This window comes from Micropterus salmoides, unplaced genomic scaffold, assembly GCF_014851395.1.
Source record: "Micropterus salmoides isolate LMB-PRFRI ecotype aquatic unplaced genomic scaffold, ASM1485139v1 Ms_hic_scaffold_11, whole genome shotgun sequence".
NCBI lineage: Eukaryota > Metazoa > Chordata > Actinopteri > Centrarchiformes > Centrarchidae > Micropterus > Micropterus salmoides.
Genome location: NW_024040152.1, coordinates 26,316,336 through 26,342,856, shown reverse-complemented (window position 1 = coordinate 26,342,856; position 26,521 = coordinate 26,316,336). Strand labels below are relative to the sequence as shown.

At 40.6% G+C, this 26,521-nt stretch overlaps 3 protein-coding genes across 6 annotated transcripts in view; 2 read left to right on the top strand and 1 right to left on the bottom strand.

The window, feature by feature from the left end:
* Positions 1-6,691, top strand: part of zhx2a (zinc fingers and homeoboxes 2a) — a 29,521-nt gene extending 22,830 nt beyond the window's left edge. For both annotated transcript variants that reach the window (XM_038712039.1, XM_038712038.1), the window contains exons 10-13: positions 2,262-2,508; positions 2,624-2,795; positions 3,150-3,269; positions 5,039-6,691. In XM_038712039.1, coding sequence (XP_038567967.1) covers positions 2,262-2,508; positions 2,624-2,795; positions 3,150-3,267 — 537 coding nt within the window. In that variant the 3' untranslated portion in view covers positions 3,268-3,269; positions 5,039-6,691. The remainder of the gene's footprint in view (positions 1-2,261; positions 2,509-2,623; positions 2,796-3,149; positions 3,270-5,038) is intronic.
* Positions 6,692-8,036: 1,345 nt separating this feature from the next.
* On the bottom strand, positions 8,037-18,039 carry derl1 (derlin 1). 2 transcript variants are annotated; one of them, XM_038712045.1, is made up of 8 exons: positions 14,312-14,464; positions 12,385-12,496; positions 12,240-12,304; positions 11,517-11,543; positions 10,513-10,608; positions 10,265-10,317; positions 9,927-10,037; positions 8,037-8,909 (listed from the first exon to the last, which is right to left on the bottom strand). In XM_038712045.1, the coding sequence occupies exons 1-8, from the start codon at positions 14,462-14,464 to the stop codon at positions 8,774-8,776; spliced, it is 753 nt and encodes a 250-aa protein (XP_038567973.1). In that variant the 3' UTR covers positions 8,037-8,773. The 2 variants fall into 2 exon arrangements, with proteins under 2 accessions (XP_038567973.1, XP_038567974.1); XM_038712046.1 differs by lacking the exon at positions 14,312-14,464 and adding an exon at positions 17,932-18,039 and having other exon boundaries at positions 8,774-8,909.
* Positions 17,104-26,475, top strand: tbc1d31 (TBC1 domain family, member 31). 2 transcript variants are annotated; one of them, XM_038712036.1, is made up of 23 exons: positions 17,104-17,615; positions 18,151-18,291; positions 18,657-18,772; positions 18,929-19,107; positions 19,307-19,458; positions 19,583-19,742; positions 19,975-20,175; positions 20,292-20,465; positions 20,620-20,699; positions 20,797-20,943; positions 21,060-21,193; positions 21,291-21,424; positions 21,575-21,754; positions 21,872-22,104; positions 22,249-22,321; positions 22,447-22,526; positions 22,642-22,777; positions 23,176-23,268; positions 23,732-23,860; positions 24,068-24,262; positions 24,513-24,582; positions 24,714-24,905; positions 25,713-26,475. In XM_038712036.1, exons 1-23 carry the CDS (start codon positions 17,545-17,547, stop codon positions 25,859-25,861), a joined length of 3,219 nt encoding a protein of 1,072 aa, XP_038567964.1. In that variant the 5' UTR covers positions 17,104-17,544; the 3' UTR covers positions 25,862-26,475. The 2 variants fall into 2 exon arrangements, with proteins under 2 accessions (XP_038567964.1, XP_038567965.1); XM_038712037.1 differs by lacking the exon at positions 17,104-17,615 and having other exon boundaries at positions 18,275-18,291; positions 19,327-19,458.
* The last annotated feature ends 46 nt before the right edge of the window (positions 26,476-26,521 follow it).

Below are 26,521 nucleotides of genomic sequence, written 5' to 3'. Positions count from 1 at the left end.
TACGTTTCTGTTAGCTGCAGACGTCTGGCTGCATGTCATATTTCATTATCGTCAGTCATGGCTGCAAAACTGTATATCACATCCTCCTTTCATTTGCGCAGTTCCAAAAAATGATCTTTAACTACAGATTAAAATAGCTTTCTAAAGTGTCTCTTTTCACCGTGATAAGTTTTCCTATTATCCATGTTTACCCCTCTCTTTGGCAATGCGCCTATGTATTAGCTCAGCCGCAAAGTTAAAGTGGGCATCGTTTGCTTCCTACCTTTCTTTATAATGTGTAAGCTACTCTTTTCTGTTATTTTAATAGTTTATATTGAGTTTAACATATCAGTGCATGAGTTAGAAAGTGATATGGCCAAAAATGTTAAATGATTAAAAACTTCACCATAAATGTCAAATCTTTATTTTTATTATTATAAGTTTAAAGGCTGATTTTTGCTCCTGAGAGAAAGTTGAAGAAACCAGATAGTTAATTGTGTTTTCTTAATGGTCAGAACATGACAAACACGTTCATGATTCAAATGAATTAAATCAAATATTTATTGAACATTTGTTATATTGTTATTGAGAAAAATTGTATCACGATGATTATTCTTTTATTGTCCAGCCATAGTTCACATTCATAAACGGACACGATCAGTTCACCAAAAACATCAGCGCGATCAATAATTGGCACTGTTTGAGCATGTTTATGCACAACACAGAATGGACACACTGGCTAGCCACCTGTCTGTGCTGTCAGACTTTTGGATTTTATTTGCCGAAGACTGCGACCGGTACATATTTCTCCCCAAGTAGTTTGTGTGTATGTGGATTGAAAATGCATTTGCGTCCATGTGATCATGGTGTCCCTGACCACCTCCAGAGGTCGTTTTGCTGATTGGACCACAATCTGCCCTCAGGCTGTACTTATGCGCAGCATTGTTTTAAGCTAAATGCTAACATGTTCTCAATGACAAAGCTAACATGCTGATGTTTAGCAGGTATAATGTTAACCATGTTTTCTATCATAGTTTAGCATATTTACTGGTGGTGGAAGTATTTTGATCCTTTACTTCAATAAAAATAGCAATGCTGCAGTATAAAAATACTCTATTACAAGTAAAAGTCCTTCATTGAAAATGTCACATGTATTATTAGCAAAATGCAGTGTGCTGTATTTCTTTGATACCTCTTCTCTACCATTGCTCAAAATAATTCATGCATCACCTAATTTTCCCATGCCAAATACATGAAAATCAAACAATTCGTAAAATTTTGCAACATTTTAATTTTGTGCAAAGTTTCGTGACTTTTCAAGCATAATTTAGGCCACCAAAAATGCAATTAATTGCATGAAATAATAATTCCTTGCATTTCAATAGGGTCCTATAGGCATGTTTCATGCTCGGGCCCTAACGACCCCATTATTGTGGAAGTAGATTTTGACAGTATATAACTGCATTATATACGATTAGGTAGTTTAATCCGTAACAGGCCATTGTATTTTATAAACTGATTGTATGTTTTGTGTGTGAAATCTTTTTCTGTAAAGTAACCAGTAGCTAAAGCAGCCAAATAAACATAGGAGTATAAAGTACAATATTTCCCTCTAAATTGCAGTATACAATTACAAGTATAATGTACCTCAAATTTTACTTAAGTACAGGTCTCGTTTGAGTAAATGTACTTAAATTCCACCACTGAGCTTGATAACATGCTAGCATTTGGTAATTAGCACTTGTGCAGGTGAGGCTGATATCATTAGTTTTGTAGATATGTGGTCATAAACCAAGTGTTGGACAAATTGGAAAATTTTGACCTGATGATAATGCTAGAAGAGAAGTCCACGGATCAACAAAGTTAGAAGACAGAAAAGTCAGAGGCTTACCAAAGTCAAGAGGAGTCAGAATCCATCCATCCATCCAGTCGCTGTAGAGAGATTTCAGTCTGGATCAAAGTGGTGAATCAACCAACATTGCCGTCCCTAGAGCCACGGGGCTAGCAGGCTAAAAGAAAGTACTTCTGAAATTGTACACTTCACATCTCCTATTGTTGATTAGTTATTAGTGCATATTTTATTCATGCATGCTTGCAAAAGGCTCCCAGATATGTGCCCTTTTTATTGAAGCGCAAGGCACAAACTACCTTTATTTTCCCCAGTTGCGGATTTTTGAATTCAGAGCTTTGTGTGTTCATTACACAGGCTCAATACTGCATTTTGTTTTGAATTATATGTGTTTTTAATGGTGTAAAATGTGTTACATAATCTGTCTTGACAGATGTTCTGTCGGACACAGTGGCCATCTCCTGAAGAGTACAGCCAGCTGGAGGTCCAAACAAGTCTAGGACGAACCGACATTGTCCGCTGGTTCAAAGACCACCGCTCGGCACTGAAGAACGGAGAATCTCTGGACTGGATGGAAGAAAACCAGAATCTTGCAGAGCAACAGAAAGCAGGCCAAGAACAGAACGGCCAGAGTTCTGAGAAAAACCAGAGTGTTTCCTTGGAAGTCAAGGCTGTGAAAGGCAAGTTTTGGAGGAGAACATGGAGTTTGATTTTGTTTTTCCTCTTAATATAATTTTGCAAAGCATTTACACACTTGTGTTTTCTCTGTTGTTGTGCACGTTTGTAATTCTACAGTTGTTGGTGCAGTGGAGGAGGCTGGTGAGAACACAGCAGCAGCTACAGAGCACTCCCAGCTGTCTGACCAAGACAAAGTCCTGTGGTTGACTGACAGATTAGCCCACAGTGTTACGGACCTGAGCCAGACCAGATCGGACCAGACCGGCTCTAGCACTTCTGACAAAGGGAGGTGGGTGGAGAGAAGGAAACATTTATTTTTATCCTATATTTACTTTATGGTGCGAGATTTATCATATTCGTTATAAAGACAAAAAAAAGATATGACTGTTAATATTAGAGGAATATCTGAGTAGTTATTTTATTTTTTTGTGAAAACAGTCTAAAAATACAGCGCCGTACAGTATGGGCAATCATAATTTGTGGTTGTTGAATTATTTGCATTTGGCATTTGTTGTCAACTAGATTTTCATGTATGCTTTATTGCTTTTTTATTTTCATATTGAACAGTTCTCTGAAAAATCTTCCTTTGATTCTAGTTCCCAGAAGAAGTCTGTTTGTGTTTAAACTTCGTCTCTGTTTCTAGGTGGGTAAAGGTGACCGTAGCAGTGGGAGAGGAGAGTGGTGAAGGAGTGGAAAGACAGAGGCTGGCAACAGACACTGATGTCCTGACCTTGGAGCAACCTGGCAGGGTCACTGGTTGATGGTAGGTTAAACTGGTGAAAACTAGTACAGATGCTGGCATCTAGAAATGCTGGCTTGACTGTGACAGGGCCCATGTAGATCTGTGGCAGATTCCCCGCTGGCTCCCTGCTGGATCCTTGGCTGAAATTAAATCCCCCCTCAATGATGTAGTGAATGTAGCCCCGACTCGTTACTCCCTTAAGCACCATGTGTGGAAACCAGTTGCTATGGGAGCTGTAAGAGTTTACTGCCATCAGACTGCTGTGACCACTTTACTTCATGTTTGCCCATTGCCAGTGGACATTTTCATTGAGCCACTACGCCTGAGATCAGCTGTTCTTATCATATTTGATGTCAATGGGAAGAGTGTGCTCCCCAAACCGAGCATACTTTCAGTGAAGCACTTATTATCGAACCAGCAGGTTGTTAAATATTATGCTGAAGCTTTTTGTCAAACATTGATGCAGATATTGTTTTTTAGCTAAACTAATGTGTAGGTTACTGTTCAAATGTAGAGAGCAAGCAAGTGAGAAGGCTGAAAGAGACAGTAGTTCTGATTATACCTTCTATTCTGTGCCATGAAAGCACCAAAGATTTATTAAAGACTAGAAAAGCATTAGACATTGATACTGGATGTTCAAAATATTGGGGATATTCACTTTAAATATTTTTTTTTCCCACAAAGAACATTGATGAAAAAATCCAGCCATCCATTTAAAAAGCATTCTTTTTTTGGTTCCTGCTTGGCCTTTTAAAAATTTTATGGCATTTTTAAAGGTTACAAGGCTAATATCTTATTGCCTGTTTACACGTTTAGAAGACATGGAGGAGGTGCGCAGTGGGTTTATCACTGAACAGGTGCCTCTGTGGCTGAAAACAACATTGATGGAAGTGAAACAAAACAGTTGAGTTTTAGATTGTAAAACCAAAACAATTGGCTATAAGATGCTAAAATGCCCCATTGAGCCATAGGGATCTGCAGAGTCCAGGGACAATTGTGGGTTTTATGAGCAACTGTTTTCAGATAACGCAGTTATTTGACCTGTTGTTAATGTAAAACTACAGATTACTGTCTCAAATGAAGATTTGAATACCTCTGTACCAATCACAAAATGGTTGTGGGTCAAACCAATAAGACAAGTAGGACATGGCTGCTCTGGTTCTGTAGGCTATGGTGTTCCCCTGCCTTTCTCTCAATGCATGCTGGGATATGTTCCAGCCCTGAAAAGGAATAACTATAGTAGCAATAGAGGATGGATGGATGGAGGTTGAAGATGGAGTTTGAAAGCTTCAATTAGCTACTTGGCTTGAATAAATAAATAGATAGATAAATGGTGAACTGTTCCTTTAAAGATGCCACAGCTGCAGGCTCCCCAGGAAGTTATTAGGGTGTAATTACCTCTGATTGGTCTTTCAGAAAGATGGCATGCTGAGGTGGCAGGATGATATTTGGACCACACCATCATTAGCATCGAAGACAGACAGACAGACACACACACAGCGATTACACATCGTTACTGTCACAGGAAGGCAGAACAAAGGGTGCAAATGGTGTTTCATTTTAGTTCTTTTTTAGAATAATTTGCACTTTTGTAGCCAATAAAGCTTTGTTTTCACTTACCATCTTTTTGGCACTTGATTATTTCTAAAATTACCATAAAACAAGTATTTTAAATTTAATTCTGGAAAGAAGATTAATAAAACATTTCATTAGAACACGGGAGGCAATACTTAAAATGTGTAAAGAAGTGTTTGTTTCTCAGTTCCTGTCTCGGTCCTCTTCCGTTCCAGGCAAATCATTGACTGCTGAGTCGACGGCCATCATACGACAGCTCAAGATGACCAAATGTGGAACCAGTAATGTCATCACAAAGCGCCAGGGACTTTGGAGTTCCACTGTTAAAGCACTGATAGGTGTGGTGCGGTGCAGATGCTGACATTAAGAGGAGTGCCAAAGCTGGACTTGATGCATTTTTCTTGCTACTACTACACTTTTTTTTTGTTTGTTTGTTGTGTTTTTCTTTTCTTTTTTAAAGAAGCACCCTTGTAAATATTTTTCTGTATTAGAAGAAAAGTTTGTACAGTTGTACTGGGAGGGCAGGTTTTGTTACATTTTTTTAAAAAGAAAATCTTGACTGGTGCCCCCAAAACCTGGAATGTTCTCTTGTTGTTTTAAGATCAAAGTGTATGATAGTCTCTTATTCACTAATAATCAGTCCTATTTTTTTGAAAATCAAAACCTGCGCACTACCCATTATGGGTAGTGTTTGATGGCACTTGCATATTTCCCCGTGGTAGTGATGGGTTATTTACACGGTAGGCCACTTCAGCTCAAACTGTTGGGAAAATATTTCCTTTTCCCCTGCAGTGTCACCCTGACTCGCCCCTCATAGAATTACGCAGGTGAAGGTGGAAATTACTCAAAAGTGTGAGATGGGCAGTTAAGAGGAGCGACTGTTTTGGGTAATCTGAACACAGCTGCAGCTTCAATGCTGAAAGGTCAGTCACTAAATGAACATAGTCACATGGGCAAGACAAACCACATTAGGGTGAATGAATGAATGCACTATACGTACTTCTAGTATCTTTTCTAATCAGCCGGTTCTTGCGTCAGTATCTGAGGCATGTTTAAGCGGTGTAAACAGTATAAAATGTTCCTTTTCCTGATTCTGGAAATGATTAATCACATAGGAGAGAGTGGAGTGTCTGTTTGACCGCACCATGCTGCCTTTTTCAGCTCTCTTATCTGACATTTGCTGTCTGCCTCAGACCTGGGTACAGTACAAACTGGTATTGATGATTTTGGTTTATCACTTCTTTGTCTTAAAATATTCTTGACTGAAGTTACATTTTGGGGAACGTGTTCCAAGCATGATAAAATAACTGAAGCTCCATTTATTTGAGCCATTTCAGATATCCATTTTGCTCAGCTGTGATCTGTGAACACACCTCTTCTCTCTAGACTTTCTGGCTTTTAGAAGGATCTTCTATTCAAAGCAGGATTGTGTTGAGTTGATTTCAGTACCATCAGTTCAGAACCTAAAGAATCTGCGAGTCAGAGATAAATGATCAAACCTGAGCTAAGTTTCTGAAAAACAGCCAAAGCTGTCATGAACTGCTTGCATGTGCTTCAACAATTTTCAGTTTTAAAATCTCATGATTTAAAGGGATATCTGTGATCTTTATGGCTCAAAAAAGTGCTTGCAATATCTGTGCAAGCAAAAAAAATAAAAATTAAGTTGAACTGTCATTTAAAACTGGTTTGAACAGCAGGTGTATGGCTGTTTCCTGGCTGAATGTCTGTTGCTGCTGCTTTAGTTCCATGTTCAGATAAGTATCTGGGATACCGTACATTTGGTTGGCTAGCGCGGTAAAGCCGCTTGCATTTTCATTTTCTACTTTTAAGTCTGCTGTAAGTCAATAAATACACAACCAACTCTAAAACTGTCTTGGTCTACAATTGTGTGCTTCAAACATGAGTTTGGAGAAGGTAGCATTACTCGTCTACATCAGTTCAAAGTTATTTTGTGCGCACAGACAGAAACCCAGTGTACACAGGCTTGTCAGATCACCATAACTTTGTACAACAGCTGGGTTTGGTTGAACCTGACGGGGTCTTGTTCACATCTTTTGAAGTGGTGCATTTACTAGAGCCTTTTTTTTTTAAATCAAACACGCTTAAGCAGCACCCATAAATTCCATCTCACAATTTGTTAGTCAAAAGTCCCTAATAGGACTTGACATGTTAGTGCAAAACACTGTACATCTTTGGGGTCATTGAACACTTAAGTCTGTTGCTATTTGCAGATTAAATGTCAAAAAATATTAGTGCCAGTAGAACATCATAACAAACCTTCCCTGTTTCCATCAACCTGCTAACTATACAAATTATCAAAGGTTGCATATACAATGTGAACAAGGGGTCCACACTCATTTGTAATAGCTTTCACTATGCTTGATTTCATAGCAGCCTCATGGATGAAACTGTCAATTTAAGATTGAGCAACACAACGTCCAGGAGCTTATCTAAGATGTTTTTCCCGAAGGCTTCTGAATTCTTTATCTGAGCTGCATGTAGGCGACCGTGCATGTTTATTTTATACTTGTATGTTGTACGTTTACATTTGTCGAACCCCACCCGCTTGACGTGCAGGTCTGCGTAATGCATAATTTCTTCCCGTTACCAGCTTTCGGTGTTTGCGTGTATCTTCAGAGCAGCATAGTTCTAGCTTTATGTACATATTGTTCAAATGCACTTTGAACAACCAAAATTGAGAATTTGCATAAAAACACATGAAGTGCAATAAACTGGAGAACATTGCTACATATTGTCTATAAAGCTGAAACAATTAGTCACTGAATCAATTGACAAAAATAAAGCACCTAAACTAGCCTAGTTTGATAAGGAGCAAGCACAAATGTAAAACATTTCCCATTTCCGACTTCGAAAGTGTGAGTAGCAGCAGCTTTGTCATAGTAAAATTAGTATTTAATATTTTGGACTATTGTCAAACCAAACAAGGAAAGCATTTTTCACCATTTTCTGACATTTATAGAGTAAATGGTTTATCAGAAATAGAATTGGCAAATTCATTGATCATGAGAATATTAGCATCAGCCCTGACTGAATATTGTACATATAGTCACAGTGATTCTCAACCAGCCACACTGGTACATAAATAGCTGCGCTCTCCTGACCCGAGAGAATAAAAGGTTTTATCCAAGTGTTGCCTCTGTGTAGCGTTAAGGAAACATGGATGTTACACAGATAACTACTCAGACTCGCTCATCCTTTCAATAAACAATTGTTATATTTACAAACAAAAAAAAGCAGAATCCCATCATCGCCTCATTTTGGTTAAGATCAGATCTTAAGACAGAGGAAGATCAAGTCTGTGCCACAGAGGCTTAAAAAACATTTTACAACCATGTAAATTCCGACCTGGAAACAGCGCTCTCTAAATAGCTTTGCTCATGTTCGGCTGAGAGCACACTGCCAGTGCATTGGTAATTACAATGTAATCTGATATGGCATCACAGAGAGAGGACAGAAACAGGGTGCTGGTGTGCAGCTGCAACATCTCTTGTCGTGACAGTCCGGGGGGGGGGGCATTGGAGGACAGAAAGGAAGAAGAAAAGGGGAGGGGAGATTAAGAATGATAACATAAAAAAAAAAATCTATTTATTCATATTTTCTTCTGCTTCACATGGACACATCCGCAGTAGTAGTAATAGTACAGCTGGCTTTACTTGGTGAATTGAGCCTATAGCCGGAGTCTGAGTCCTGCTGTGCGGCGCCGTCTTGGTTAAAATGCATGTTTCCTCAAATTTCATCCTGTTGTATCTTTTAAAACTAAACATGATTTTGAATCACATTAGGAGTCTTAAGGTCCTCCCCCCCAAAAAAACAGGAAAGAACATGAAAAAGCAAGCATTTTAACCTGAAACATCAGCTGCACAGCCATTTGTTATTGGGAGCATTGGGAGCAAAGGGAGGGGCGTAGCTCTCTCTCCTCTTGTCTCCGCTCATTCACCCCCCAGACGGTTGCCTTGGCCCCAGTTGTAACGGCCTCCTGCTGCCGGCTCCTGGGCAGCTGGTCTCCTGCTGGGAGGGACTCCAAAGCCCGACACCCCTCCCCTCCTGTTAGGGAAGAACCGATACCTGGAGAGAGGAAAGAGATGTGCAAAGGGATGAGCGGTTAGGTGTTAAAACATGAGCCATCAAACACTACTTTGCAAGCACGTTATCAAACAACAATTCCTAGAAATCTCAGTGGCAGGGTTGTATTTTATTTTTTTAAATTAAAGGTCCCATTTTATGCTCATTTTCAGGTTCGTACTTTTATTTTGGTGGGTGGGGCTACGCTGAAGGTCGTCATACATTAAACAGATCCAAACTGAAACGCTGTTTTTACACACACACACACACACACACACACACACACACACACACACACACACACACACACACACACACACACACGACTGAGCAGGAGAAAAACAGGATGATTTTTTTTCTTATAGTTTGGGGGACTTTAAACATAACAGGGACACATATTTAGATTATATTTACAGTAATTTTAACAAATAAGTCATAACTAACTAGTTTCCCCTCCTGGGATCATTTAAGATTTACTTAAGTATCTAAAATATTTTGGAAGTGAAACCAAAAGTGAATGCAAGTCCTTGTTAATTTCTTTGTTAAAGTAAACCATACAGAGTTTTTAGGTAATAATTCTTAATTTATGTTTTTGTCTTGCAAACAAGTGGTTTAGGTAATACAGTTGCCCCGTGCACTCTTTTAAAGCATGCCTGTGTAACTTTAAACAGCGGCCACAGGTAAACAATGGTGAATCCTAACACATGCCGTTACAGCAGTGCAATTGTAATACATTAAAATATATATCTTTGCATTAGCTAATCCATAATAAGCTACTGGCTGGTCACGCCAGACAGTAAGCCTGTAGCAGAAAAAAGCCCGAGTGTGTTGCTGTGAGTAAGGCTGCACGTCATTCCTTAAAATGTGTTATTTTTTCATTCAAAAGTGACATAGTCTTGCTTTTAAAACTGTGTTTAGCACACCCTCAACATCCTCAAATCTCAGCAATGAAGTTGAGGGGGTGGGCAAAGGCCAAAACTCCAAAATGAAACCCAGACTGGGGGGGGGGGATAAACTTACAAGAACTCTGGTGTGGTGAGGAAGGAGCGTCCTCCCAGGTCCATGGGGTATTTGAACATGAGGAAGAAGTAGAGGTGACCCACCAGGTTCCCTGTCAGTTCATTTACAAACCTGCACAGTTACAGCAATGAGAAGAAGATGAATTGAACTGTACAGAAACAACATTACACAGTGCTGTTGCAACACCATCAGTTTAAACGCTTAAACATACCACATAAGACAGCTTATTAGACTATTCCCAGAGACCCTTTCTTATTAATTTATTCATTTATAGGACAGTTTAAATTACAACTATTAAACAGCATCTTTGATTGAACTAATTAAAAACAGTTACTTACGAGCCTCCAATGATAAAGTTGAAGGCCAGGATGACCCAAGGTAGATAATGTGCCTAGAACAGAGCAGAGCATGAAGAATATCATTAATGACATCCATGTTAAGTAATAAGAAGGTTTCACATTCAGGAAGTACATATTATGTGGAATAATGATCACATGATGACAGGACGGGTAAGTTCTGATATTACTGTGAAACAGTCTAATCAAGTCTCAAGCTGAACGAGTGCTTGTGATGAAACATGAGGTACCTTGAATCGTGTTCCGAACCAGAAGGACACAATCATGTCTTTGTTGAACTGAGCCCAGACGTAGAGTACCGACATGATCAGCGGGATCATCAGCAGCTGATAACAACAACATAGACAAACTGAGGACTTATTATGAAAAGCCGGTCTTGAATGAGGCTAACAAACTGAACCAGGATTTCATAAAGCTGACTCGAAGTCATGCCTGGTTTAAGAACTGCCAGATTTTGACCCAAGTAGTATGTAATGATTCTTGCTATTGTATGTGCTTAAATTATTTGTACAAGACATTTACAAAGCAGCATGACAAGTTTCACAAATCAAATAGGACTCTAGCAAGCCAAGTGCTTAATTTTTTTGTATTTTTAAAAGGGGCAGACATTTAAAATGGTGAAAATGGCACCTTATAAGCAAAGACTTCAGTGAATTTAGAAGGACAACTGTTGACGGGATATTGTGCATATACTTAAGATTTAAAATAACATGGGCGAAATTTGAAGTATGCAATAAATGCAGCCCATGTCAAATGTGGCAGATTTAAGCATGCACGTCTAAACTGCTGCATGTTCACAGGAGTATGGGGGAACCATTAGTTTTAGTCTGAGGCAGATTGACTGTAGCACTGGTGAAACCTGAGGTGAAGCTAAACATGAAAACTAGCTAAATAAGCCTGATTTAGGGAATAGTTCAACATTTTGTAAAAAAAAGAACGCCATTCGATTCCTGGCAGAGTTAACGTTAGCTAATGCTACATGAGAAGATTGATACCACTCTCCTTGCACAGAGTGGTAACGATCTTCTCATCCTGCTATCGGCAAGAAAGTGAGTGAGCGCATTTCCTAAAAATGTCAAACTTTTCCTTTAAGTAAGCCAAGTTTAAGTGGTCGTTTTGCATTATGAAACACTCCTTAGATCTCAACTGCAAACAATTAATATAAGCTTTATATACAGTACACATTGCTCATGATTTCATGTGGTGGTATAAATATAGAGAGGAGGATTCTCACCCGCATGTTCATCAGCAGCCCAACTATCTGCAGCTAGAGTCAAGGACAACAACCTCGTGGCTCAAAACAATGACAGCTGGAGCCTTAAGATTAGAGCAGCTGGAGACTGGAAGTTTTCCAGTTCAAAAGTCTCACGCCGCCTGACTGTGACCCACCGCTTCTGCCTCTTCCCCTTTGAGCAAGGCATCTGACATTGGCAGCTCAGACCTCGCCTAACCTCCCTCACCTCACTTTTGTTTTTCTTTTACCCATTCCCGCAAATCACCTGTGGGGACAACAACTGAACACTTGGTTGCACACAGGTTTAAGAAGAACAGGAGTTTGCCCAAATTAATCTTATAAAACAAGAGATGTCTAAAAAGTCAGACAACATTACAATCAGAGCTAAACTCCTGACAAAACGACACTGTGTCAAGATGTGGGCCGGGCTGTACTGCTGGTGCTGCATGTGACCTAGATTAGGTTTCTCTGCTCTGCAGGGGTAGACTGACACTGGGCCACTGGCACAGAGCCACCCTGACATGGCACAGTGCTGCAGAGAGAGAACGGGGTACAGAAAAGAAAGCAGCAGAGAGTTAGAATCCCCGGGGGAGTGGAAACAGGCTAACAGGGATGTAACCTTGGAAGTCGAAGGAGCGATTTACTGTAGGTAGATAGTAATTTATCATATAAAATTGAAGGTTTTGAAGGGTTTTGTATTTTATGATGCCAGTGAAAGGATACAACAATGCATATCCAGTTGAAGAAGAGCATGAAGATGTAGTCCGCAGGTCTGCTTTCGAACGCCCCTGAAAAAACAACACCAAGGAAAAGATTAGTATGACAAAAAGACCATTCAGTGTTTGTGACTGTGTGTGTGTAGTCTCACCTGTCTCAAGCCGAGTGGAGTAGTGGTAGAGGAAGTACAGGTTGACCATGTACAAAAACCCAGTATTAGGGGTTATTGGGAAATATAGGGTGGCTGTCACCGGTCTCCAGAGCTGAAACAACCAGAAGAGACATTAGTCTAACACAAATGTAAAAAAGACATCAAAATAGTGTTTGTTCCCAGATCCAGACTTTCAAGGCTGTGCTTGTGACACACATGGATTCTCGTGTGGATTGTAAATGATAACTTCTAAACACCAAAGAAGCGTTCCTCTGCATAGCCTGTTAACTCACAATTAGATCCAAAGATTTTAGTTTGATGGCAACAGACGTGAGATCAATACAGCATTTAATGAGAGATGACTCGAGGGGAGATGAGCATTTTCTGTGTTAAATTACTATTACTCCGGGGGAAAATGACAACATTTTTATTTTAATACAATTAAATTAGAGCAGTTAATTAATTGATTAGTCACTCAAATGAAAATTAAACTGTAACAATTTAGATATTGTAATCTTTTAGCTGTTTGGCAAAAATACCGAACCTTCTCTGATTCTAGTCTCTGAAATCTGAGCTCGGGCTCCCACACAGTTTCTGACATTTCAGACTAAATTTCTACTCAGTTCATTAAAAATATTGGGTAATATCATCAATAATTAGAATAATTCTTAGCTACAGCCCTAATCAAAATACTAACAGCTGCTAACTGGCTATTATTATTTACAACTGACATTATCCATATTTCCACAATAGATGGACTTAAATTTGGAATAAATTTCCTCTCATGTTTCGTCTTAACAAATGGACTTCTGCGTTGAATTGAGATTCAATTTATTTGGATTCCAAGTGACAAATCAATTCAAAGCAAATAGAGTAATATAATAAAAAGCGATTCAGCTGCAGCAGCCCTGTCTGTGTTTCTCTGAGATATCAATAACCTATTGTAACTGCCACACCAGCTCTCTCTCTGGCAGGTTAAACAGTACACAGTCATAACACTACAGAAAGTGTAATGATTACTCAAACAACCTGGGGTGGAGGAAGTATTCAAACCCTTTCTTTCAGTAAAAGTAGCAATGCCGCAGTATCAAGTAGTCCAATACACATCCTACAATCAAAACTCACCTAATAAAGTACAGAAGTAACTACAGAAATATGTATTTAAGAAGGGTATTGAAAGTACTAACAGTAATTCTGCTTTTATGCTCACAAGTGGCATGTGCGAGTTTTATATTTATTATATTAATGGTTTGATGTAAGTGTTAATGTGTAGCATTTTACTGCTGGGGGCTGGTAAAGGTGGAGCTGACTGTTTGATCTATAACAAAGCATCATATTTTGAAAACCTAATAATAAAATCGTCTTCTTCAAAGTAACCACCAACTATAGGTATAAAATACATTTAAAACATATTTATCTTATTTAAAGTATAGTGCAAGTACCTTCAATTTGTACTTAAGTGCAATGCTTGACTGAGTAACCTTCCTCCACAGCAAGTAACTAGTTTGCATTTTTTCCCTGAGTGAGTCTTTTGGGGTTCAAACCAAAAACGATGCCTGACGGCTCTTTTCACCAGCAGCTCCAGAGTCCAACACACCTTCTCCACAACAGCCCCTGAAAACTATCATACCTCAAATGCAACATTTCGGCTACGTTACTATCTCTGGTAGTTACGTTATTTTTATGGCACCACTGGTGTCATATTTAAAGCTTATTTCAGTGTTGCCAAATTAAGTCGCATTTTGACAGCGTCCGGAAGTCGTAGCCTCCTGCGTCGCGCTCTCTCATTGGCTGTCACACAGCTCTGGCCTGCGGAGCGACCCATGCTAGCTACCTGCTAACTAACTGACCACATCCAAAACAAAACAACCACAGCATATCAGCAACTCCAACACACACAGGGGAACAAGGAACACTTAAAACTTACATGAAATCTGTTAAAGACCAGCTCCGGAAACAGCATGAGGTTTCTGAAATCAACCAGTCCTAGTTTCCCAATAAAGGGAACAACAATCGAGGCAGCAAACCAGTACCGGGTGATGAAAGGGATGCTTCTGAACCAGTCCCCGAGATCTGACATCTTTTCTTACGATTCCTGCCGACGTATAACCTTGAAATAAGTGCTCCTTTTTGAAAATAAAGGAATACCCCCCCAAAACTGCGTCCCCTCGCTGCCCAAATATCAGAACTGCTCCACTGCTAAGTTTACATGACGTGGCTAATCACAGAGCGCTAGCTAAGTTAGTGAGATCAGAGCAGACTCTTCCGGCTCAGCTTTTCAAAGTAAAACCCCACTCCTACGAATAGTAATAATTGAACTGCTGTTCCAGTTGATGAAAAACAAAAGGCGTGTGTGTAAATGTTAGAGAATACCATAACATCTGGAGTAAATTAGCAGGTTCTTTTGTCTTTAGCCATTTCACCTGTCATAATAATCATAGTCTTGTTCATACTTTAAGGACAAATAAATTGAAGTAGATGGGCCTTCATTGGCGTTGCTTGCATCCTAGTTGTTTAGTTTAGTTTAGCTGTGTTTAGTTGTACATTTAGTTAGTTAGTTGGTTAGTAACCTCATCATTTTGAAGGCTTCATATCATGCTCTTAGTTTGAAGGAGATTTGTTAAAATCGGAAGTACTTTTATTATCTCACAACATATTTTCGTTTTTCTTTGAATTATTGGAGTTGCCCGCTTCCTGAAGAATTTGCATAAACTCTCAGTTTACCATCCAGATGCAAATTATCTCCTTTTTATGAAACCTGTTGTTCTCACTTCACAACTCAGTCGTTAGGTTTTGGGTTTCAGGGTTTTATGGCCCACTTTAAATGAAGTGATGTGATAAACTGATTCAATGAACATATTGACACATGGGCTAGAAATGATGCAAGCCTGTTTCAGATTTTCTTTAACCATTTACACCAGTAGTGTTAGTTTTCACTTTGTTCTAGTTGTTTTTCCAAGTAAATAATCTGAAACAAATGCTGTCTCACCAGTTAATCTCAGTAAAAAAGAAGACAGAAGTTTTTGTTGTTTTGTTTAATTAATCACTATTGCTGATGGAAGGATTGTGCTTTGGTTTGTAAGTATATAACAATTCAAAGAGCCAGAAATAACGTAAAGGAGTCCGACTGATAACTGGATTTTTGAGGCCAAGGAAATTAGAGATTAAGATACGATAAATCCTGTCTTCATGGAACAAGTCAGAGTGGGCTTGTATTCCTCAGGTGAGTGTGTGACTGTTAAATGAAAACCTGTAAATATGAATGTATCTGATAAAAACAGTAACTATGTTGACATCCAGAGCGATCTACTGGTCCATCTGTAGTATTGTGGTGTAATTTGAAATATAAGTCTTTGGTCCTGGTCAAGTTTTGACCATTGGCCCTATAACATGCCAGTTAAAGGTCACTGAGCTTGTCTGCCGAGCTTATTTGTTAATATTGCAAGTTTCCTTTGATTCTGATTTCATTTTATACTTGATAGTTTTACTGAGATGGGCTTGTATCCCCCAGATAGACAGTCAAGAGAGACTGACCTATAACATGTAATTCAAACCTGCCTGCCAACATAGGCTACATTGCTTCTGATATAAAGTATCTGCAATAAGCTAATTGAATTAAATGGTCAGAAAATGTATATACATATGAGCCCTAGGAATGGTTCATTTAAAATATTTTTTTCACTTTAATGTTCCCGAGCTGTTGAGATGTTTTATTGGTTTATGTTACAGTTAAACCTAAGTGTTCATTGAGTGAACGTGAAACTGATCTTTATTTTGAAATTATTCATGTTGTATTGAAAAAGCACTAGTGTTAATCTTTTATCACTTACATTTCAATCATTGTTTTTTAAAGTGCTCAAGGATGCACTATGTGGAATTTACATGCACTCTGCAATCTGAGCATGATAACAACTGGGTGCCAGAGAAACAAACAAAGAAGTAACCAGAGTACCCAGTTTCCCTCCCAATCCTCTATGAAATATACAGTAGGCCTTACATGTTAGATATCAAAATAATCACATCTTCGTGGAAGCATGTTAAGACAGTCCCAGTGGGACTGCAGCATTTAATCCAGATGTATACAACATATTTATTTCAACAAATGTAAATTATTAAAAGGCAAATGAAATATCCTACAGGTGGTATTGTAAAAGCTGTAGCTGTTCCTCTAGGAACACTGAAACCTAATGAGTGTCCCGGTGTTCGTAGATCTGGTGGTTATTTATAAGCTGCATCCTGTATTTTTTATAGCAGGCTAAATAATACATTGAAATTGGTGAACATTTGGACTAAAAAGTAAATAAAGGATTCATTAAATATCCAGAAATCTCATTATGTTCTGGGCAGTGTGCAAAGGCAAAACACTCATGTACACACATACATAAAGAAGTAGGCTAAACTAATATTTCACAAACTATCAGTTTACAACATGATCTGTCTAGAGGCTTTCTTTGTATTTTTGCTGACTTGATGTGTAAATCATGAAATGTCACAGAATTATCCTCAGTAAGGGAGAAAGCTGCAGTTTTTCTGCCCCACTCGTTATTTTTTGCATTAGCCTAACTGCACGCCATTTTACTGCACAGTCCAGTTGGGGCCCCCGCTGCCAGTGCAGCCAGAAAGCTAATGCGCACGGTAACCATGACAATGGGACTCAAGCTATCGTAGTGCAACCCATTTTTGTGTCTGATTTAACTAAATAGTAGTTCAGCCTCTAGTGTCGACCTGACACCTTAACCTGGGAGAGAACATTGCGCATTGACTGTGTAAAACGGTGCAACCCAGTGCTGAACTACAACTCCCATAATGCACGCTTTACTTTACGTCAATTTTGGGCGACAAAATAACCGTCATCAAAACAAAAAATAATCTCCTGAACTTTAAGTAAAATGTTGGCGTAGTGTCTTTTAAACGTTTAGGGGACAGTTTAACTCGGACTAACACTGAGTGGTGCTGAGATTTACTTCTTATCTGGTTGTAACGTGAAACTAAATATACTGACTGTTGCTCTTTCAAACTTCGCGCTGTTTGCACCGCCTGTAAAGAGATTAGCCCGTTTGCTAGCCCTGTTACTGTCAACTGGGGCAGTCAAATTAAGTTACACAAGGGGGATCCTTCTGTTTCTTAAATGTATGCCGAGTTTCCACAGACTTCTTCAAAATGGAGGTGACAGACATCGGAAACAAAGAAGAGGGGAAGGTCTGGCATCGAAAACCAACACCAGGCAAGAGGTAGGTCTGAAGTAACGTTAGGTAAATGATGCTTGACTAAGCAGTGACACATTTATCTGACGTTGTGAGATGTATCTGTCATTTACTTTCCAGCATAAAATAACATAACAAGGTGGCCAACTGCTTTCAGTTTAGTTAACCTTACCTTTTGTATGTCACACACTTGTTGCACTTCCATGTACATTCATTCACACAGGTAACAACTCTAAATAGTTGGCTGACTTTTTACGATTTTGTTTTTAAATTTCACCCAGAGTAACTTAAGTTATAGGCATATCAAAGCAGTATAAATATATTGCTCGTTTTTATCACTTACCATCTGTCCTCTGCAGCTGCATCCAGCTGAGCAGCATCAAATATACTTTGTTGCTACGCCATGAGCTTGTCCTCATTGAAGGAAAACGGCATTTCATTGTTGTGCCACTTTTTTCGGGCTGTATTGTAACCACTAGAGAGCAGCCATGATTCACTGAAATGTGCTGTTCTTCATCTATCTGTGCGTTTCCCCTTTTAAGGTGTTGTTTGTCTTCCTCAGTGTGTTAGTGACGGTGGTCCGCACCGCTCAGCAGGCCAAGACGGTGCGTTTCCTCCATGTGGCCTTTGACACCACAGGAGATGCCTTCTTGGCTGGAGATCACCATGGCAACATTTATGTCTTTGACATCAGCAGAAACAGGTGATTAAGCTCAAAGGACCCAAAATAATTTAGTCATTTAAGTGTTTCTTTGTTTATCTCTTATATTAATATGATTTGCTTTTCAACACTTAGCTACATGTACATTATGACACATTCACAAACATGGTCCATCCAGTTATTACTGTGCCCACATTTCCTATTAATGCCAGCCATAGCCAATTAGTGTTGACACACCTCTTCTCTCACCTGAATATGTTCTAGCAGCAGAAAAAGACGGGAAAAAATACTTGTACATTTAGAACAGAACCTCAAAGTTAGCAGCCCTTACCCTTAAACTCAACAAGCTTCCACATTTATCTGACCTTGTGTATTTTGTTTTTTTTATTGCTTCTTTCTTGGGGCAGATTTCGTCTGGTGCAGAAGACAGGACAGGCCTGCACTGCTCTGGCATTCAGCCTCCGCAGGACCACAGAGTTCCTTGTGGCCTTGGCTGACTACACCATCAAGTGCTTTGACAAAGGTAGGATGGACACATCCACACATTGTCTTTCTCTCAGAGCACCTGGTCAGTTTAATGAAAAGCCAGAAGGGAGCGTGTCACCCACTTTTGTCTGTCACTCACCACCATATTAACTATATATAAACTCCATTGTTGGCTTTTTGTCTCTTTGCACAGACACAAAGCAGCTGGTCAGTTGGATGCGGGGTCACGAGGGAGCAGTTTCGTCCATATCTGTCCACAGCTCAGGTCGCTACGCCATCAGCACGTCCTCAGACACAGCTCAGCTCTGGGACCTGGACACCTTCCAAAGGAAGAGGAAGCTCAACATCAGGCAGTCTGTTGGCATTCAGAGGGTAAACATGCAGACATACCAAATGAAAACAACGTTTACAGAGTGTAGTGTGATCACTACATGAAGGTAATGATCCATGTGAGGATTAATGAAAAATAGGGATTTAGGTTTTGGTTAATTTTAAGCTCTAGTAAATTTATGGTATCACTAAATTTGTTCTCATTTTTCATGGTCTTTGCTCACTGTTGCTTGCGTCATAGGTGTTTTTCCTGCCTCTCAGTAACACCATCCTCAGCTGTTTCAGTGATGACTCCATCTTTGCTTGGGAGAGCGACACACTATTCTGCAAATACCAGCTCCCCGTCCCTGACTGCGGTCCCAAAATCTCCTACAAGGCGTTCGCTGTCACACGGTGGGTCTCTTACATCACAGCCCTGCTTAGCCTCTAAACTCATCAGCAGAAGAAGAAGTCAGAAGTAGTAAATTGGGTTCAGAAGTCTTTATCTAACACTGATGTACCTGACTTGTGTTTGCAGTGATGGTAAGAGCCTTGCTGCTGGTGGACGCTCCAACCTGCTGCATCTGTGGTGTCTAGACAGCAAACAGCTGGTGAGGGTGATTCAGATGCCCACGCAGGTCCGAACCGTCCGACAGCTGGAATTCCTGCCCGAAAGCTTTGACAGAGGAGCCAGCCAGGTACACAGACAACAGGACACCTCTTTCATCTCCTCCTTTCTCCTGCTGTGGACTCTTTTTACTCTCTGTTTTAGACTCATTTGATGTCATTTGCCTGGAAGAGGCCCTGTCTGTGTTTCTGTGCATGTTAATGAGCCTATAGTCCGTTTCTGTATTTGTATGTACAGTATGTGTGCAACGTTTCTCCACAGTAAACATGTGTGTTGAGACTTTATTTGTTTTGTCTGGGTAGACGCTAGGTGTATTGAGCCAGGACGGCGTGATGCGCTTCATCAACATTCACACCTGCAAGCTGCTGTTCCACATGGGTTCCCACGACGACGCCATCTCAACAGTGGCAGTCAGTCCTAACGGCCGCCATGTTGTGGCCATCATGGATAACGGCAGCATCAATGTCTACAGCATCCAGAGTCTCACACAGGAATTAAACAAGGTGACAATCAGTTGTGATTGCGGTGTGATGATATACAAGGTGGCAAGAGAAGATATCGTTCTGCATGTGTATTCATATTGAGCATGTGTGTGTCTTTCTCTCTTGCCCTCACCCAGCCTCCTCCCTCCCAGGTGGTAGTAGTCTCTGGCGGTGAAGCTGATCAGGACTTGTCTAACATAAAGGTCAAGGTCAGGTCAGAGGTTGTTCACAGACCAGCCAAGAGCTCGGGTAGGCGGACACAGGTGAAGCTACTCAGACCCACTGCTGGATCTACAGCTGAGGATAAAGAGGTGTGAACAACACACACTATTGTCCTAATACATTGTTTTTTCTTCATTTTCTTTATATACAGTAATCATTTGCTTATCAGTAGAGATGTTCAACCACAAATAAACAGATGCACTGAGTGCCCAATTGAATTGAGTCTTTTGTGTTTATCAATAGAATGAACTACCTGCTGGTCTGAATAAAAAAAGACTGGTGGCTCTGCTCAAGGCGTTTGGAGAATATCCCGCTAAATACAGGTGAAGATATTTTTTATAGGACAACGATTCATGCATGTATTTGATGACTGAAAAACGCTTTGCGTTTGCATGATTGATTTGTGTATCTGTGTTGCAGGATGTTTGTGTGGCGATCGTTGTTGTGTCTCCCAGAGAACCATGCGGCGTACAGCAGTCTGACTGATAAAGGCCTGCATTCAGCCTACCTCACTCTGAATGATAAATACCCCATCAAAAGTCACAAGCTGCAGAGGGGACTGCAGAGGTACCCCCTCTCACTAACACACACAATTACAACTCATTATAAGTACACACATTTTCTTAAACACATTTTGGTACTTAAGGATTTTTATCTATTGGGTCCATTCCTCCGCTCTGCAGGGTTTTGTCTGCCTTAGCCCACTGGGCAGCCATCTTTGGAGAGGCGGAGTACCTTCCCCTGGTAGCCTTCCCTTTCGTCAAGCTCTTCCAGAACAACCCAATGCTCTGCTTCGAGGTGGTGGCCACTGTAATAGGTAAAAAAAACAAAACATTTTCACTCGTGGCTCCGTTTATTAAGCATCTCAGTGTCTTGAGGCAAAGTCAAGGTCTTATCAGTCTTTGGTTGTTCAGTGAATTGGGGTCAGCATTGGTTCGAGTACTTCCCCAACCCTCCCCTGAACATCCTGAGCATGGTGGAGAACGTTCTGGCTCATCACGACAAGGAACTCCTGCAGCACCTGGTGGACTGTGGCATCACCTCACAGGTAACAGCAGTACACAGCTACGCACAACTGGAGGAGAAGGGTGCATGAGGGCTTAGGCAGGCTGCTCTGCAACTCAAGGCTCACAGAATCACAAGTCCCTGCCCTGTATACATTTACACATTTTTTTATGCATCTCTGTGTCTGTCCCAGTTCTATGTGTGGCCCCTGCTGGAGACCTTGTTCTCAGAGGTTTTGACTCGTGATGAGTGGCTCAGACTCTTTGATAACGTCTTTTCTAACCATCCGTCGTTCCTGCTCATGGCCTGTGTGGCCTACATCACCTGCTGCCGTGAGCCTCTGCTGCTCTGCTCGCAGAAAGAGGACTTTGAGGTAACTATGTTCTCCTCTTCTCTGAAAATAAAGCAAGTCCCATCAGTCAGTAAACTTTTCTGTCTCTCTTCCTTCATGAACGTTTCTCTCCATCTCTTCTGTTTTCTTTCCTCTCAGTATTTTTTCCACCACCGTAACAACCTGGATGTGGGAGCCATGATAAAGGAGGCCTACCGGCTCATGGGCAGCACACCAGCTGACATACATCCCAGGACTATGCTTTCTGACTTTACACCACTGACTAAAGGCCAGTACCCTGTGTTCAACCACTACCCAGAATTCATAGTGGAATACCAGAGCCGGGAGAGGGAGAAGATACGGCTGCAGGAGATGGAGTATCTCCGTGAGAGGTGACATTACAGATGCTGTATTTACAGTGTTAATTGGATAACAGAAATGCATATTTAATTAGCCAAAATTAATGTTAAGTACCATTCAGAGGCATTAGTGAGAAAAACATGCAACAGATAAAGCGTGTTTGTTTGTCTCATCAGACAGGAGGTGTCAGCCCTGCGTGCAGATTTTGTGCGTCGCCAAGCTGAAGAGGAGGCCTATCATGCACAACAGGTAGATTCATTTTAAGCATAGATCTTGTTGTATGTATATGTTAAGCTGGATATGAAAACACAAGCCTGAAATCGAAATTATTATTATTATTATGAATCGTAGTACTTTGTTTGATTTGAACACAGGAGCTGCTGCAAAAGGCAGAGGAACAGCGCAGAAACATCTTGGCACAGGAAGACGAAAAACTAACACAGCAGAGGGCAAAGTAAAAGCACAAGACACTTCACACCTCCATTGTTGTGTTACAGCAAAAGGGGGGAGGGAAAAAGAATGATGTGATTTAGCACAATTATTTGCTGACGCTGCTCCGCCCTCTGCAGGTTGGCAGCCATGAAGCGAGAGCTGAAGGTGAAGGAGTTGCAGCTGCTGGACGCAACTAGAAGACGTTTCCTCAAACACCAGCAGGACCTGAGAGCCTCACAGATCCAAGGGCTAGACCGGGAAATCAGTAGAAAGGTAAACATAACCTGATGATTAAGATTGAAAGTAGTCTCTTTTATTATATAAAGAAACCAAACATCAAGCAGCCAGGCTATCTGTTAAACATTTAGCCACGTACTTTTTAACATATTTCTCAATGCGTTTTTATTTCAAGACGCTCTCATTGATAAACTGTGTTTTTTAGATGTAAAAATAGTTATTCATAAAAAGAAAAAGAAAAAAGTCACACTGTGCCACTGCAGAGATCGTGTAATCCCAAGCTCCTCTGGTCACAGTTTAGCATTATTCATGTGCTTGTGTCTATTTGATAAAATGATTATTCTTCCAAAGAATGTAGAGTTGCTAGTCATGGACTTAACAACCTTGATGTTTGAATTCTAAACCAACAGTAACCTTTATGTGTTGTGTTACAGATGGACCTCCGGGAGCGAGAAACAGCTGCAGCAGTCGAGGATCTAGAAGTCAGACAGATGGAGCTGGAGGCTCAGAGGAGACGACTAGAACAGGTGCATTCAACCTTCCCTCCTCTCTCCCAGCCTCCTCTTTTGATTCGTTTCTCCCTCCCTTCCTCTCTCTCTCTCTGACGTGTGTTGCCATTTATCCCCCTCCTAAACCTAGAACACATACTGCAATTGAAATAACCAGAAGCATAAAATGTTACCACTGCTTTCTCATAGAACATTGCCGAGAAAAAATGTCTGACAGCAGTTACAGGTCTGCCTCTAAGTTTGAGAGTTTGAAACAAAGTGAAGTCAAGCAAAATCACTCATATTTGTGCTTAAATTCAAGTCCTCCCAGTGTTGTCGCCTCTTGTAGACTCAAGGGTTTGATCATAATCAATGAATAACATGCATATTCTGCATTGGGAATCTTACAATCTGACACTGAGGTCAGTCAAACGAGAAAGATTAGGTTAATGTAACAGCCACTTTTCTTTGTTTGTTGTTTTTCCATGATCATTTCCCTCAGCACCTGTTGAAGGCGCAGGAGCGCATGGGACAGGAGGTTGAGGAGGAGGTGGAGATGAGGATGAGGAGGGCAGAAAGAGAGGAGGAGAGCTACACAGAGCTGCTACACAACACTGAGACAAACATGCAGGTTAGTGACACATTCCAGTATGGAGACAGTCTAATAGTATTGACATATGTCTGCACGCGCTCTTGATGCACTAGTACATCCGTCTGGCTTTACAAGAAAGTGTCATAGGCACACAGCCATCCAAACACTGATTTTGGCGCAGGTAGCTGTGATCTTCTCCTCTGGTATCCATTCACTTTTTTTCTCTACACACACACAAATACACAGGCCCTGGAGGAGTCCTTGGCGGAGGCGTGCCAGCTGGGCTTGGAGTCAGACTGGCAGAGAGAGGTGGCGGAGCGCCTGCAACAGGTCGAAGCCGAGCAGGAGATGAAGCGGGAGAGGCTGGCAGAGCTTCACAGGCAAACCCTGGCAGAGGAGGAGAGACTGGCTAACACCGTGAGAGATGTGGCAGGAAGGAAGGTGAGAACAACAAGAGTATGTTTGTCAACACGTGAACTTGAATGATGTACTGGCTTGTCTATGTACAATTACTATGACATAATTTATGGGCTTTTCTGTTACCTTTTAAAATCAGTATTACAAAATAGCTCTTTATTTATAGATGTCATTTTCACTAAGTCTAATACTAATTATGAAAAAGCAAATTGTGGGATTTGGAAAAATAAGCTGTCTTATTCAATTAGACAAACGAGTACTTGTCAATTTGCAGTGGGATGAAGTGATGAGTACCAGAACCCAGTTACAGGAGCAGAGACAGCCTTTGTCTTCAGCAGATGCAGGTATTACTACACACACACACACACACACACACACACACACACACACACACACACACACACACACACGCACGCCAGTTGTCTGTCCATCAGTGAGACATGGATCTAATATTACCGTGTTTTCTTTGTGCCAGACGGGCAGAGACAGACAAGGAGAAGGTCACCGTGTTGGACCAGGGGACTTCCTCATAGACCAGGTGCCACCGCTGCTGTTTATGTTGCCGGGCCGGCAGTGAGACCCAACTCTGCCACATCCCCAAAGCAGGCAGGAGCCAACATGGTGTGTCTGAACAGCAGTTCACCTTCAGAGAGCACCTCCACCAACTGTGAGTCTTTGTAAATATAATCTTGTTTTCTAAAGGCTATGCTAAGAAGGGAAGATCAAGACTTCCTCTGCTGAGTTTGTTTCTGTTGAAAGGACTCTCTGATGTGCAGTCACTGTTTATGAAAAGCAGCACAGGGCTTTGTTGTGTGATCAGTGTTGCAGCTGTGTTGCAAGATAGTGATCGGTGACACATCGGCGTGTTCTCCTGGTGCCGCCACAGCAGCATAATGATCAGAGATTTCCAAAGCGTTCTTCCTTCTACTCTTTCTAAAAAGGGCCATTTAAAATTACTTTTATTCAATTTCATTAATATATGCTTTATATGAAGGCTGCAACTAACAATTATTTTCATTATTAATGAATCTGCAGATTATTTTCTCAATCAGTCAGTTGTTTTGTCAGTAAATGTTAATGTTACTATTATTTATATTTGATTAAATTATTATTATAAATATATTTTATTTTATCTATACAGATTCAAAATTCTCTTTCTTTTTATACATATTGTTTGAGCAATGTTGGAGGGAGCCTGAGAATCAAAATTTTTATTGCAATTGACTTGGCTTCACTGTAATAAAATAACCTACACTATAAGGCAACTGGGAAAAGCATCAAATCCTCCATGAAATGTTTTCCATTTTTGCTTGAAAATTGACTTAAACGATTAATGGATTGCCAATTAATTTTATTTCAGTCAACTAATCGACTAACTGTTGCAGCTCTACATAATGCGACCATCATTATCTTGAGTTTTTTTTATCTACAGTATAATGTTCCTGTATGTCTTCCTTTCTTTGTTTCCTGGCAGTTTCCCTGGACCGAGGCCGGGCCCAGCTGGACAGCAGCGAGAGAGAACTGCTGAAGGAAATCAGAGATCTGAGACAGAAGCTGGCGGCCAGAGCCAGAGAGGGCAGCTCTGCCTCCTCACAATCTGTCCACACACTGTCCTCCCAGTGACCATGAACTCCTCCCCGCCATCATAGTGTCAGAAATACATATTCTTGTCTCAAGCTAGCTAGAACAACAGAAACAGTGGCGCAGACTGAAGAGCGTACCAGCTCGCTGCTATATGTTTCCAAGTGCTTGTATACCATCCCTCCCTCCATCAACTACAGATTATTAATGCAACCAGAGTCCAATACATTACCTGTACATCATCAACCACTATCTCCAGATAGGGGCTGTGTTGTTGTACTTCATGTCATGTGCATATCTAGGATCCAAGTCTACCTTTAATGCATGAGTAGGTTCTTTGATAATATCGCTACAAGCAACAACAGTTTCATTAATTTTACCTCAATTCCGTCTGTTGCACACTCCAGACACAGGGCCACAAAAAGGCCAATCCTGTATCATCGCAGTCCGTCTGTAGCTGATGAATGTTACTCTGCATGACCAAACAGATGCAACATAGAATCCTGTAGGCACTCACTCTGTACTCAGTTGTACACTATACATTCATGGTTGTCTTTTCTTAATTTTTTATATTTGCGCTGGTGCTCTATTTTGAATTTTTATTTGAATGAATTTTATGATTTTTTCTTATTTAAAACCAGTTTTGAAAATCCTGACTCAATCCTCTGTTTCATTGTGTCTTTTTAAGACATACATGAATCA

Coding starts and splice junctions, on each gene's coding strand:
- derl1 (XM_038712045.1), bottom strand. CDS start 14,464: ATGTCAGATCTCGGGGACTGGTTCAGAAGCATCCCTTTCATCACCCGG. Junction 11,544..12,239: donor TCAACTGGATATGCATTGTT/GTATCCTTTCAC, acceptor CTCTAGCTGCAG/ATAGTTGGGCTGCTGATGAA. Junction 10,609..11,516: donor GGCTGCTGATGAACATGCGG/GTGAGAATCCTC, acceptor TGTTGTTATCAG/CTGCTGATGATCCCGCTGAT.
- tbc1d31 (XM_038712036.1), top strand. CDS start 17,545: ATGGAGGTGACAGACATCGGAAACAAAGAAGAGGGGAAGGTCTGGCAT. Junction 19,743..19,974: donor TTGACAGAGGAGCCAGCCAG/GTACACAGACAA, acceptor TTGTCTGGGTAG/ACGCTAGGTGTATTGAGCCA. Junction 21,755..21,871: donor CGCAGAAAGAGGACTTTGAG/GTAACTATGTTC, acceptor CTTTCCTCTCAG/TATTTTTTCCACCACCGTAA.